The sequence below is a fragment of the Penicillium alfredii genome (genome assembly GCF_028826965.1).
Source record: "Penicillium alfredii strain IBT 34128 chromosome Unknown utg000001l_segment0_segment0, whole genome shotgun sequence".
NCBI lineage: Eukaryota > Fungi > Ascomycota > Eurotiomycetes > Eurotiales > Aspergillaceae > Penicillium > Penicillium alfredii.
In genome coordinates, this window is record NW_026622698.1 from 960,468 (window position 1) to 973,481 (window position 13,014).

General features: G+C 53.3%; 8 protein-coding genes across 8 annotated transcripts; 4 read left to right on the forward strand and 4 right to left on the reverse strand.

Moving 5' to 3' along the window:
• Nucleotides 1-166: 166 nt before the first annotated feature.
• Nucleotides 167-1,835, forward strand: NUU61_000343 (putative C2H2 finger domain protein; the record flags this gene model as incomplete). The annotated part of the gene is made up of 2 exons (XM_056650927.1): nucleotides 167-276; nucleotides 326-1,835. 2 exons carry the CDS (start codon nucleotides 167-169, stop codon nucleotides 1,833-1,835), a joined length of 1,620 nt encoding a protein of 539 aa, XP_056515777.1.
• A 150-nt stretch (nucleotides 1,836-1,985) lies between these two features.
• On the reverse strand, nucleotides 1,986-4,006 carry NUU61_000344 (uncharacterized protein; the record flags this gene model as incomplete). Its single annotated transcript, XM_056650928.1, has 4 exons — nucleotides 1,986-2,439; nucleotides 2,491-3,040; nucleotides 3,102-3,885; nucleotides 3,962-4,006. The coding sequence occupies 4 exons, from the start codon at nucleotides 4,004-4,006 to the stop codon at nucleotides 1,986-1,988; spliced, it is 1,833 nt and encodes a 610-aa protein (XP_056515778.1).
• A 1,366-nt stretch (nucleotides 4,007-5,372) lies between these two features.
• Nucleotides 5,373-6,057, forward strand: NUU61_000345 (cysteine protease ATG4; the record flags this gene model as incomplete). The annotated part of the gene is made up of 2 exons (XM_056650929.1): nucleotides 5,373-5,617; nucleotides 5,685-6,057. The coding sequence occupies 2 exons, from the start codon at nucleotides 5,373-5,375 to the stop codon at nucleotides 6,055-6,057; spliced, it is 618 nt and encodes a 205-aa protein (XP_056515779.1).
• Nucleotides 6,058-6,388: 331 nt separating this feature from the next.
• On the reverse strand, nucleotides 6,389-6,929 carry NUU61_000346 (histone H2B family protein; the record flags this gene model as incomplete). Its single annotated transcript, XM_056650930.1, has 3 exons — nucleotides 6,389-6,567; nucleotides 6,630-6,701; nucleotides 6,758-6,929. 3 exons carry the CDS (start codon nucleotides 6,927-6,929, stop codon nucleotides 6,389-6,391), a joined length of 423 nt encoding a protein of 140 aa, XP_056515780.1.
• A 566-nt stretch (nucleotides 6,930-7,495) lies between these two features.
• On the forward strand, nucleotides 7,496-8,009 carry NUU61_000347 (histone H2A; the record flags this gene model as incomplete). Its single annotated transcript, XM_056650931.1, has 3 exons — nucleotides 7,496-7,548; nucleotides 7,609-7,901; nucleotides 7,957-8,009. 3 exons carry the CDS (start codon nucleotides 7,496-7,498, stop codon nucleotides 8,007-8,009), a joined length of 399 nt encoding a protein of 132 aa, XP_056515781.1.
• Nucleotides 8,010-8,476: 467 nt separating this feature from the next.
• Nucleotides 8,477-9,178, reverse strand: NUU61_000348 (NADH dehydrogenase [ubiquinone] 1 beta subcomplex subunit 9; the record flags this gene model as incomplete). The annotated part of the gene is made up of 5 exons (XM_056650932.1): nucleotides 8,477-8,502; nucleotides 8,558-8,599; nucleotides 8,665-8,743; nucleotides 8,806-8,992; nucleotides 9,120-9,178. 5 exons carry the CDS (start codon nucleotides 9,176-9,178, stop codon nucleotides 8,477-8,479), a joined length of 393 nt encoding a protein of 130 aa, XP_056515782.1.
• Nucleotides 9,179-9,404: 226 nt separating this feature from the next.
• Nucleotides 9,405-11,403, forward strand: NUU61_000349 (uncharacterized protein; the record flags this gene model as incomplete). The annotated part of the gene is made up of 11 exons (XM_056650933.1): nucleotides 9,405-9,577; nucleotides 9,688-9,695; nucleotides 9,756-9,827; nucleotides 9,884-9,939; nucleotides 10,010-10,351; nucleotides 10,424-10,816; nucleotides 10,872-10,931; nucleotides 10,983-11,037; nucleotides 11,097-11,164; nucleotides 11,233-11,304; nucleotides 11,359-11,403. The coding sequence occupies 11 exons, from the start codon at nucleotides 9,405-9,407 to the stop codon at nucleotides 11,401-11,403; spliced, it is 1,344 nt and encodes a 447-aa protein (XP_056515783.1).
• A 543-nt stretch (nucleotides 11,404-11,946) lies between these two features.
• Nucleotides 11,947-12,719, reverse strand: NUU61_000350 (uncharacterized protein; the record flags this gene model as incomplete). Its single annotated transcript, XM_056650934.1, has 2 exons — nucleotides 11,947-12,536; nucleotides 12,587-12,719. 2 exons carry the CDS (start codon nucleotides 12,717-12,719, stop codon nucleotides 11,947-11,949), a joined length of 723 nt encoding a protein of 240 aa, XP_056515784.1.
• Between the last annotated feature and the right edge of the window lie 295 nt (nucleotides 12,720-13,014).

Below are 13,014 nucleotides of genomic sequence, written 5' to 3' on the forward strand. Positions count from 1 at the left end.
TCCTCCCCATCCTCCTTCCCCCGCCCTCTCTCTCTGCCTGTCTGCCTGTCTGTCTTGGTGGGGGAGACACGGACCCCACTCGTGTCAGGATGTGAGATTTGGGTATATTATTGCCTTCTCCCCCCCCCCCCCACATCAGACTGGGTTATCCCTTCTCCCTCTTATCATGGGCCAATATCACTCGACAGGCCAAAAGAGCTCTGCCCCCGCAGAACAAGGAGAGAAGACTGATTACTATGAACTTCTGGGAGTTACACGGAATGCGACCGACGACGAGTGAGTCTATAATGGCTCAAGGTCAGAACTAGCTAATTCTTTTTTCTAGAATCAAAAAAGCGTATCGAAAAAAAGCCCTTGAGTTACATCCAGACCGAAACTATGGAAATGCTGAGGAGGCTACGAAACTCTTCGCCGAGATCCAATCCGCGTATGAGGTGCTCGCAGATCCCCAAGAGCGTGCATGGTACGACTCCCATAGCGATGCCTTCTTAGGGACTAATGGAGGCGCCGAAGGTGCCCAGCACTCATATAATGTTCGAGTCACGACGGCAGAAGATGTCCTCCAAATGTTCTCCAAGTTCAATCCACGGATGGAATTTTCAGACTCTCCTACGGGGTTCTTTGGTGGTCTCAATGAGCAGTTTGCCCAACTCGCGCTGGAGGAAAGTCTGGCCTGTCAGTGGGAGGGCCAAGATGCCGTTGAATATCCCTCGTTTGGAACTCGTGATTCTGATTTTGAGGATGTGGTGCGCCCATTCTACGCGGCATGGAGTGGTTTCTCCACGAGGAAGTCATTCGCATGGAAAGACGCTTATCGCTACTCCGAAGCCCCTGACCGTCGCGTGCGACGATTGATGGAGAAAGAGAATAAACGTCTCCGGGAGGAAGGGATTCGAGAATTCAACGACGCGGTTCGGTCCCTGGTGGCTTTTGTGAAAAAACGCGACTCCCGATATAAGATCAATGCTCAGAACGAGGCACAACGTCAGGAAACCCTCCGTCAGTCTGTGGCTGCTCAAGCAGCAAGATCTCGAGCCGCAAACAATGCCAAGATGCGTGATCATGTCATTCCAGAATGGGCCAGGTCTGAGGAGCGAGGAGCAGATGACGAAGAGGAAAGCTCAGAAAGTGAGGTCGAGAATTTCGACTGTGTGGCATGTCATAAGAGTTTCAAGAGCCAGAAACAATTCGAGGCCCATGAACGCAGCAAAAAGCACCTGAAGGCCGTCAAGCAGCTCTGCCGCGAGATGCGACTGCAGGACGAAGAGCTGGGGCTGGAGCTTGCGGGAGACCCGAATGTCCCAATTCAACCCGCCACTACAGCCCATCTCGATGACGATTCCCATACTTCTTCTCCTCGACCCGATAGTGAAAATGACAGCCTGGAGGTTGAGGAATCTCGGAACACTTCCCACATCGATTTAGATGGGGAGCAAACGTCGAAAGAACGATTGCCTGCACACCCCAAGTCCAGGCGGGACTCCTCAACGGATTCCTCTGGAGATGAAGACTACACCTCAAGGGAAGCCATTGAGGCAAGGCTTCACTCGGATACGTTTTCCTGGGCGGAGGCTGAGGATCCTATTACCCCATTGTCTGATCAACTGTCCTCTTCCAATCTCAATGACCAGTCGACAACCGGTAAACTTGGGAAGGCCAAGCAAAAACGAGCTAGGAAGGCAGCGCAGTACACAGAACAATCCACTGGGCTCTCGTGTGCCAACTGTAACGCTAGCTTCACCTCCAGAAGCAAGTTGTTTTCTCACATCAGGGACAATCCATCCCACGCACAACCACAGCCGAAGCCTCAGGGCATCAAAGGAAAAAGACGATAGATATCTTCGTCTCTGCTTACGTTCAATGATTCAAGAAGATATTCCGCAATATTGTGTGGCAACCCCAGGTGATTTTATCTTTAGACACATCCAGCATCACTCTCAGTTCGTACATCTTGGGAAGGTTGGCAGGGAATCCTTTCCCCAGACCTACCCTAGACCAGCTCGGGAATTCTTCACCACATGGGCAACGGGCAACAAGATACCCTTGTTGTTGGTGGCTCCAAGAGCGGTACCTGTGCTCCAACCCATCTTCTCCAATATGGCCCGTCCTCGATTCTCGGCTCCAATTTCTGGGGCAGAGGCACCAACCACTTCGCCATCCATATATGAAACGGCTGCGCCCGCATTGCCTCGCTTGGTTTTGGACCTGGGTGCGTCCGACCCCCAGTTCTTGAACAACCGGCGATTGAGCTTCCTCCCAGACAAGAGGTGGTCGACTTTGGAAATGGTCTTTTTCGTATATCCAGGAGTGCGAGCCGTTTTGTGAAGGATAGGAAATCGCGCAAGCCCATCGCCCCGCGACTGCGATTTCAGGTTCAGCGTGTTTGCCAACTCATGGATCAGCTTTCTGCGCTGCTTGGTCATGGGCGGCAAAGCGAGACTTGAGGGCGGTGTTAGTGACCTGGCGGGGAATGGAAGTATATAAACGTACCTGATCTTTGGTGACAGGAGGAAGTGTCGCGTTTCGGATATCAATTGCTCCATGTTCATCCCGTTGGAGTACTTGACCTTGAGATCTTGGCCTCCAGTTTTGTTGGCCAGTATTCCCTGCGAACGGAGCTCTTCTCGCTCTTTCTTCTTGGCCTTTTTCTTCTTTCTGTCATTCTGCCATGCTTCTTGTAGCTGTGTTTCAAACTCGCTATCCGCGAGTATCAGGTCGAATGCAGGTTGTTTGCCCTTTGCTTTCTTCAGTAGGCTTGGCCGGTCGAAGTCCATGACATCGAATCCATAATAGGGATCGGACTCGAGGGCATCGGCAAATGCTGTTGCCGATGCAAATGTATTCCTGGTTGCGCGAGCTCTCTTTGTTGTGATTCGGGTGTGTGTTTCGGTCATGTCATCCAGCAGGTCAATGTCCCCAAAATCACCCCCGTCGTCGGATCCTGAATCGGTACCCTCGAATGAGCAATCCTCATCTTGTTCATCTTCGCCGAGTACTATGGCCTGTTCTTCATCGGTGTCGAGATACATTTTTGCCAGGACTTTCTCTCGGTTAGGATTGGGAGACTCCATGTCTGTTGGGGGAGGGGGTTCGAAACTTACCATCGATCGAGTGTTGGACGCGGGCCTCGCTTTCTACGTCGACGTGATCCGGGTGATGTTTCGGGGTGAAATTCAGGGTTCTCGTTTGGGAGTCGGGGGAGCCTGGTGTAGACAAATCCAACTGCGCTGTCGCTCTATGGACGTCGATTCCACCTTCTGGTTCGAGATGCGTGTTGGAGCATGTATCTTCGTCGTAGTAGTCGCTATCCATGTTGGCTATGTAGTCGGCCAGGGTTTCATTTTCCACGTCCGATGGGGATGCATGGCTCTTTTCTGTGGGTGGATTGGTGCCTCTGGTACGGTTGGGATCGGGCGCCCGATCGGGGGGTGTGGACAATGTCATCGCTGGTGTCCCAATCGTGGTTTTTTGCAGGATTTCTCTGAGCTCGTCTGGCTTGGTTTCAATCACGGCTGGCCTTGTGCTTTGCCGCCCGGTGAAGACGACTTCATCCTCGCTGGTGTCATCGGAATCTGACAACCTCGACCGCATGGCTGGGTCGGGGAGTCCCGTATTGGTGGCTTGAGATCCGGCTGAGTCGAAGAAGAACATAGCATCCTGGTGGGTTCTCTCTAGCGGATTCGTGTCTTGGGTCTGGGTTTCTTCTTGCTCCGGGTTCACCTCCTTCGGGCCGCAGCCTTCTCGGTCCTCTCGGTGGATGTCCTGGAATTCGCTTGGCTGCAAATCACCTGCACTCACGAACTGGACAGCCTTGTGGCGAAGGTTGTTGTTCGACCACCATCGATGATGAGTTTCGGTGTTGCGTGCTGCTTGCTGCATGGTAAACTGGTGTGGCAATGGTGCTTCGGGTGGTCAGCTTGGTCTTTCTGGGATGTGGGGGTGGCAGCGATGCTGGACATACCTGTAGCCACTGCGGCCCGTTTGACGTGGGCTTTGGACTTCCCATGGCGGGCCATGGCTCTATTCTGGTTCTGAGGATGAAGAAGGGTTGGTGGGACTTGCGGACTTTCGTCGGTGGGCCAGGCGGTGGAGATTGATAAGCGCGATTGTTGTAAGTAGATATCTCCATAGATGCCCTGTGAGTTACAGGTTCACTGATATTGATCACTTGAGGGGGGATTTCTACTGAGGAAAGGGAAAATAGGAAGTCAAGGAATATAAAAATAAAAATAAGGCCATGGCGAGCGACATTGCGCGGTGACGTCGAGCCTTGGCGTGACTACGCAAGGCCCCTCTCGATGCTCTGGCGGGGAGAGCTTCGACTTTCTGCATCCTCGCTGTGTTTCTGCTTGATTGATTTATTTCTGGCTTGTGGTCTTCTGATCATTTCCCTGTCGCCTGGCTCGGGTTCCTCGGCTGCGTGTATCCGAAAAGTCTACGATCCCAGTATACCGTACCTGAGAGAGGGAGAAATATATATAAATATATCCATCTCCCATCACCCCCCTCCGCACTCAACCTATTCACCCGACAAAGACATCCATAACCACAACAAGCACCACTGCTATATCCCCCGCAGAAATGGCGGGGGTGGATCTGGAGAAATGCAAGCGCATCGTACAATACTTCTGGGATCCAGAACCCAAGAACGATGCAACACCAAAGGCACCCGTCTGGTGCCTGGGTAAAGAGTACGCACCGCAGCCCCCGGTGAACTCCCAGGAATCGCCAGGTAAGCCATCCATGAGGCCCAGTCAGTGGTGTCGGTGAAAGGGCTCTTACGCTCAAACCAACAGACCAGGGTAACCACCCCCCCGAGCGTCCCACGGAAACAGAGCCGAGCGATAACACTGGGAGTGCTTGGCCGGAAGGATTCCTGGCCGATTTCGAATCCAGAATCTGGCTCACATACCGGTCCAACTTCCCCCCATCCCGACAACCAAGACGCCCGAGGCGGTATCATCGATGACGCTGAGCGTCCGCCTCCGAACCCAGCTCATGGACTCGCAAGGGTTCACATCCGATACGGGTTGGGGTTGCATGATTAGAACCGGTCAAAGTCTCCTCGCTAATACATTTAGCATACTACGACTCGGGCGAGGTGATACATCCAGCTATATACATGCAAAGACAATGACCGAGCCGAGCTAACAAGATATCAGACTGGCGCCGAGGTGACAAAGTCGGAGAGGAATCGAAGCTGCTCTCAATGTTCGCAGACCACCCAGAAGCACCATTCTCAATACACCGATTCGTCAGCTGCGGTGCTGCATCATGTGGCAAATACCCCGGAGAGTGGTTTGGTCCATCAGCAACTGCTAGGTGCATCCAGTGCGTGCTGCAAAAAAAAAAAGTGGACATCATACGAGGCCATGCTGACAGCCAACAGGAACCTTTCGAGTGAATACGAAGACCCTAAGCTAAGAGTTTATATTACAAACGACACATCCGATGTTTACGAGGATCAATTCACGCGCATTGCCCGCGATGACATTGGACGTATTCGACCAACCCTCATTTTGCTAGGAATCCGACTGGGGATCGACCGCGTTACCCCGGTCTATTGGGACGGATTACGGGCAGCCTTGCAGTACCCTCAGTCAGTCGGCGTCGCAGGGTACGTCAGAAGCACTCAATTCGCCGAGGAAGGGTGAATGGGAAGACTAATCCCCCATGACTGCCAGTGGACGCCCCTCCGCATCCCATTATTTCGTAGGAACCCAAGACTCACACCTGTTTTTCCTCGACCCGCATACCACGCGCCCCGCGCTGCCATACCGACGCAGCGATGAGCCGCACACAAAGGGCGAAATGGACACCTGCCACACCTGTCGACTGCGAAGAATTCATATCAAAGATATGGACCCCAGCATGCTGATCGGATTTTTGATTCAGGACGAAGAGGATTGGGCGGACTGGAAAAGAAGGGTGGCATCTACCTCAGGACAGCCCGTCGTTCACATACTACCCGGGGGCACACACTCGGATCACGGCCAGGAACGAGTGGAAGCCCTGGACGAAGTCGAAATTCTGGACGACTCGGATACCCCGGAATAAACAAAGATGACGTCCATAAAAAAACAGAATGCTAGTCAGAAATGAAGAGTGGACAAGACCAGATCGTGCAATGCAATCAAGCATTTGGAATTTCGCGTTCTAGCAGGGCCAAACCGTGCAGCCTGCCCTAGACCCGAGTTATGTTACATCGCATTCACGTATCGAGAACCATCAGAAAAAAGAAGCTCGCCGTTGGGGAAACAGAAAATTGGAGCCATCCCATGACACATTAAAAAACCCGCAGAACACCCATAACCGACCACCTCAGAAACCCGAATAGATCAAGAGGCAGTAATAAAAAACAAAGACCGCAAGAAACGAAAAGAACCGCTTATTTGGCGGACGACGAGTACTTCGTCACGGCCTTGGTTCCTTCCGAGACGGCGTGCTTGGCCAGCTCACCGGGAAGGATGAGGCGGACGGAGGTCTGGATCTCACGGGAGGAGATAGTCGACTTCTTGTTGTAGGCCGCGAGCTTGGAGGCCTCGGTCGCGACGCGCTCGAAGATGTCTGAGAACATGTTAGATCGGTCTTTATCCGGAAGACGGGGGCGATTCAATCAAAGAACATACCGTTGACAAAGGAGTTCAGGATGGACATGGCACGAGTGGAGATACCAGTGTCGGGGTGGACCTGCTTGAGGACTGGAAGGAGAAAATCAGCCAACGCGTCTCGAACGCCAGATTCCAAAACAACTCACCCTTGTAGATGTACGAGGAGTAGGTCTCCTTGCGGGTCTTGCCGCGCTTCTTCTTCTCGCCGGAGGCGGCGGCGGCGGTCTTCTTGCCAGCCTCCTTCTTCTCAGCAGGGGCCTTTCCAGCGGGGGCCTTGCCACCGGTGGAGGGCTTCTTCTCAGCAGCCTTGGGGGGCATCTTGAATCAATAAGTTGAGTGGGAGGGGGTAAAAAAAAGGTAGAAGATTGAAAGGTTTGAAAGATGAAGCGTGGATGGTGGGAAGCAGAGATGGAGTGGAAGGGAAAAGTAAGAGGGACGCGGTGACGAGGGAGGCGCGGTCTTTATACTCGTGCGCCAAAGGCCAGTTGATCCTGGGGAATGCAAAGGAGGCGGAATTTCAATACCGTCACAACTGCGTATGATTTGTATGATTCGGAGGGGGGAGACGCGTCAAATAGCGGGGGACACAGGCGGGGATCATACGGGGCGGGCGGTCACATCCAATACACCGCTTAAATTACGGCGCCATTCCCGATCAGGCATGTCTGATCTGTTTGTTGATTGGCCATCACCGCTAAGCGAGAGCGTGATCTGGAGGCTGTTTGATGCGGCGCAACGTCACCTCGGCGCGTCCTTATAAATGTCCTCTGCTCCCACAAGCTGCCTCCCACCTATTCTTGCGACCTTGACCACTTCCATCAATCCAACTTCCTCCCACTTTCTAACTTTTCCCATTTTATTTTCATCCAACCAAACCCATCAAAATGACTGGCGGCAAGTCTGGCGGAAAGGCGAGCGGCAGCAAGAACGCTCAGTCGTAAGTTTGGGCTTTATGATCAACATCCCTTGTCTGTTCGTGTGCTGACTTGATTTTTAGCCGTTCGTCCAAGGCCGGTCTGGCGTTCCCCGTCGGCCGTGTTCACCGTCTTCTTCGCAAGGGCAACTACGCCCAGCGTGTCGGTGCCGGTGCCCCCGTTTACCTGGCGGCCGTCCTGGAGTACCTGGCTGCTGAAATCCTCGAGCTGGCCGGTAACGCCGCCCGTGACAACAAAAAGACCCGTATCATTCCCCGTCACCTCCAGCTTGCCATCCGCAACGATGAGGAGTTGAACAAGCTCCTGGGTCACGTCACCATCGCCCAGGGTGGTGTTCTCCCCAACATCCACCAGAGTAGGTTGATTCGCTCCATATTTCCGCCCGAGTTGGCTGCTAATGTCGTCTCCAGACCTTCTTCCCAAGAAGACCCCCAAGGCCGGCAAGGGCAGCCAGGAGCTGTAAAGGGTGTCTTCTTTTTTCCTTCACGGGTTGTTTGTTCTCTTTTTCCGGCGTGGATTGGTTTCGATACGATAATGGGGTTATGGGATGGGCACTTTATGGCTCTGCGTTTTTCTTTTTTCAATTTCCTGGTTGTACATTATGTCTGCGGACATGGCACGATACCGACGAACTTAGCTTGTTCGCGGGATTCCAGTTTTCGGATACTAGCCCCGGGTGCAGGCCCACATCAATGAAAAAGATCCTAGGTCCTCGGCATTTCTTCTCTCTGTACAGTTTTTACTGTCCATTCTTGAGTCGCGGATCATCGTCTTATTGAATGATGTTAGGGAATCCAGTGATGTGTTTCATGAGAGGCCTGTAATGATTTTCGTTGTTACAAGTACATGTGCTCTCAGGCTGATAAAATTGTGCGATCTTCCAATATCCATTCCCCCTGAACGTTTCGTGTTTTGTGACTGCTTCGGTGATCAGTGTCCGGCTGGGGGTGCCGCATCTGTGTAGATTTATTAATATCCGATGTCGAGGAGCTGGGCACATGGTACACGTACAAGGGAGAATGCGAGCGGGTAAATTTCGCTCCCACTTGTTACCTATGGCAAATGTTAGATATCATGACTCGTACTTCCAGCACCACAAGGTCCAGAAAAAGTCATACCTCCAGGGGCGGTCGGTGGCCGGTAAGGATCGGGGTGTTTCCAGTTCTCAAGCAGTTTCTCTGTCTCGCGCAACAATACCTGGGAGCGTTTAATATGAGACAGGGTCATTGCATTCTGGCGGATCCACAAAAGTCGCGTACCTGTTGCTGGCGAGGATCGCGAACGTCCTTGTTGGCTTCGAACAGAGATCGAATATAGACAGCTTGCCCGCGCCACACCTGGCGCTGGACAGCCCAGTCCAAAGACAACTTCAAAGATCGCCGATAGAGCGACCTGCGGATAGTCAGGACATGGTTTTCGAGAGGGATTGCAGGCTCACTCACGCAGCTGGGGAGGTGGACATGATGCGCTCTCCCGGCTCTCCCAGCGACCGGAAAGAAAGGGAAACTTTCAATTGAACAGGAGGACCCGAGATGAAGGTGTTGATGAGTTCTGGAGGAGCAATCCGAGTCACTCCGAGTGCAGTGATGGAGAGATTGAGGTGCTCAGGGTGACTATTGTGGACTTCCTCATTCGTTGCAATCTGCGATGTTGGCGTCTGTGGCCCACCGCACGGGCGCGAAAAGGATCCTCCGGTGGATCGTCGCCGACGCCCGGGAGCTCGGATACGTAAGAGAAGGGAGAGTGCGCCTTTTTCTCTTTCCCCTTCACCAAAAAAATCTCCCTGGGATTTTTGATTCTTTCACGTTGTCAATTCCTGTTTGGCTCCCCCGTTAACCCCCCTTACACCCCGCCAATAATGGCTTCTCGACTTCCACTCTCGCGCCTGTCGGGTCAACGCCTGACAACTGTGGCTCGATTTACTCCTCGGGCCCCCAGCCAGCTTCGCAGCGTGAAGGGTCTCTCGACTCTTTCGCGATCCAATGTGTCGCCAAGAGCGACTTCGGGCTTGCTGCAGGTTTCCTCATCCGGGTAAGAATATAACTCCCGAGCATGGTCGAGCGCACCCACTAAAAGCCAGCAATGACAGGATCAATGTTTCGCGACTCAGCCTCGCTCCGTTAGGGGGCCAACCAAATCAGAACTTATGGTGAATCGTGGATTTGACTCTTCCATCCGATCGACGGTGCTAATACTCTCTTCATGTTAGCCGATAAGGTCGTCCAGGTTCCCCAGATGGCCGAGTCAATCACAGAGGGCACCTTGAAGCAGTTCTCCAAACGTAGGCAATTCTCTTCCATTCAGTCAGTTTCCATGGAACCTAATATTGTTTTACAGAGATTGGGGACTTCGTCGAACGCGATGAGGAGCTTGCTACAATTGAGACCGACAAGGTAAGTGATCTGGCATAACCCTTGTTTCCCAGCTTACCTGGTCTTCTAACGTTTTTTCCTCCCTCGCAAGATTGATGTTTCAGTCAACGCTCCTGAATCCGGCACGATCAAGGAATTTCTCGTGGGTGAGGAAGACACTGTCACCGTTGGACAGGATCTCGTCAAGCTGGAGTTGGGAGGAGCCCCCGAGGGAAAGAAGGAGACCCCCGAGAAGCCCAAGGAGGATGCTGCTGAAAAGCCGAAGGAGCCCGCTCCCGCGCCCTCTGAGCCGGAGAAGCCCAAAGAGTCGCAAGCATCGAAGCCCGCGCCGCCGTCAGAGAAGCCCAAGGAGCCACCTGTGAAAGCCGATGCCTCCAAGCCGCAGGGTGCGACGGGTGCGCAGCCTGCTTTTGGTAGCCGCGAAGAGCGCCGAGTATGTTATGCTCCCACCCCTTTCATCTCACACTCTAAGTTGAAGCTAACATGATCACCCTTGCCACGTTAGGTGAAAATGAACCGGATGCGCCTGAGGATCGCGGAGCGCTTGAAGCAGTCCCAAAACACTGCGGCCTCCCTGACAACCTTCAACGAGGTTGACATGTCCTCCCTCATGGAGTTCCGAAAATTGTACAAAGATGATGTGCTCAAGAAGACCGGCGTGAAGCTGGGCTTTATGAGTGCCTTTTCTCGAGCTTGTGTCCTTGCCATGAAGGATATCCCCGCGGTGAACGCTTCCATCGAAGGCCCCAACGGTGGCGATACCATTGTCTACCGCGATTACGTTGATATTAGTGTCGCGGTTGCAACCGAGAAGGGCTTGGTGACTCCGGTTGTTCGCAACACCGAGAGCAAGGACCTGGTCGGAATCGAGCAGGCGATCGCCGAGCTGGGCAAGAAGGTTGGTGTTTCATGCCTGTTCTAGCACCAAACGAATACTGACGGATGATGATCAGGCTCGCGACAACAAGCTGACCATCGAGGACATGGCCGGTGGATCATTCACCATCAGCAACGTATGCGCCCTGCTTCCTCCTCTTCCATTCCAGAGTATCTAACTTGACTAGGGCGGCGTCTTTGGCTCCTTGATGGGCACGCCCATCATCAACTTGCCTCAGACAGGTAGGGATCCCTCGCAAGTAGCATCCTTCAGACTCTATTGCTAACTGTTTCCCCCTCAGCTGTACTTGGGCTTCATGCGATCAAGGATAAGCCGGTGGTTGTGAACGGGAAGATTGAGATCCGCCCGGTATTATCTTCGCTCTTGCATACGTTTTGTTCCGCTTTGCTGGGGGGTGTGCTAATGTTCGGTCACAGATGATGTATCTTGCTCTCACGTACGACCACCGTCTTCTGGATGGTCGTGAGGCCGTTACTTTCCTTGTCAAGGTAAAGATGCCCATCTTCTTCCCCGGCCCAGGCTAACCACTCGTCCCATTCTAGGTCAAGGAATACATCGAGGACCCCCGTCGCATGCTGTTGGGATAAACGGTTCTATCTCCAGCCTGGATTGATTAATGTTCGTGCTTTAGACCGTTGTGTAAATTACCGGGTTGTTAAAATATAAATGCTATTTTAAGAACCAGGCCTCGTGGTGTGGGTTCTATCTGGGTATAATGATTCTGTACATTTCCCCAAGAAAGTGGTGACGTAGCTACCTCACAGGTCCCCTTATGATGACCATGGCCTTTGCTGTCCCGCGACGGTGATCGTCGAGAAGGCGGAGCAGGTGGCGACCAAGAAACATGAGGTCTCTTGAGGGTCCCCTGTCTAGATTTATATGTGAATTGCCAGCCGCCCTAAACCTCTTCTTCCAGGAGATGGTGAGTGTTAGGCTTCTCTTGCTCCGAGGTTGGGTGAGAACTTCCGGCCGAGTCCCAACGTGTGGCCGGGTGATGAGTTGCGTTGGCCAAGGGAGGGGAGCATCCTCAGGTAACTCCATTGGATGTGGAATACACCGGAGATTTAGCCTGAGAGCTCTGGCGTAGGCTATCCGGTGGCACGAGACTCAGCACACCAGGATTAGTTGTTTCAACGTAAACCAATTCGCGCCTTCAGTTGTTGCGTCTCCGCTCGGCTGAGGCTGCCCAGTTTCCCCCGTTCCAGTTGGATCAATATAGGCGGGTCGAGGGTTGTCATGAGGTCTCGCAGGAACTCAATTACCAGATTTTTGAACTCGAACAAGGGAAATTTTTGGGCCAGGGCATCTTGGCGCTCCGGGGCAGACGGCCTGCCTGGTAGCGGTAGGTCACTCGAGTATTGGTGACGGCTGTGCGCCCACTTCAGATCGCGGTCTGGCTCGCCGGGGGCCCAGGCAAATAGTTGACGGAGGGCTTGTGATGGCGTCCTGTCAGCGATGCGATGTTCTTCCAGTACTGCTTGCAGCATAAACCGCGCCCCGATATCGAACCAGCGGGGTTCGGAGACCTTGTCCACTGCGGCGGAGCAGAGGTCCATAAATTCAATGGCAATGGCAGACAATGTGGGGGTTGGGCGCGAGCGAGCATCTCGGGCAGGCGTGTAGCCGCGGAGCCGGTGGGCCACGGTCAACAGTTGCAGCTTGATTTTGAGATCGCGGGAAGGTGGGGGTGCCGGGGATTCTGTCCGGGATGATTGGAAGGCTGTTGAGGGTCAACGAGGATGCGCGCGCATGATTCAAGGGAGGCCTTACTCTGGATCGAGTGGACCAGCCAGTCCACGTCGTGGCCGGGGTGGTCGGTCAAAACACCATCGATCGCGATGCATGCAAGGTAGTCGCGGATCATGAAATCGACCTCGACCTGAGTGTCCGGGTCCGCTTCCATGGTTGTTTTGTCGCGGTCCAAGAGAATCTCGATGGACTTGGCTCCGAGATTATCAGATCAGCGTTGGATTTTCTGCCTTGCGCCCCGTGAATCCACCGGCCAAGCCGGTCTGATGAGATCCGATGTAAAGGCGACCTGGGGCGTCCATATATAAAGAATAAATCAGAGCTGGTTCCACCTCATCAAAGCACCGAGACAAAAAAGCCAAAATCAATCAAGATAGAAAATGCAGCTGGTCCACTATGTTCGTCTCTCCGTTGGGTTGTGAAAGGTGAAGCGAATGGGGTCTCCAGAC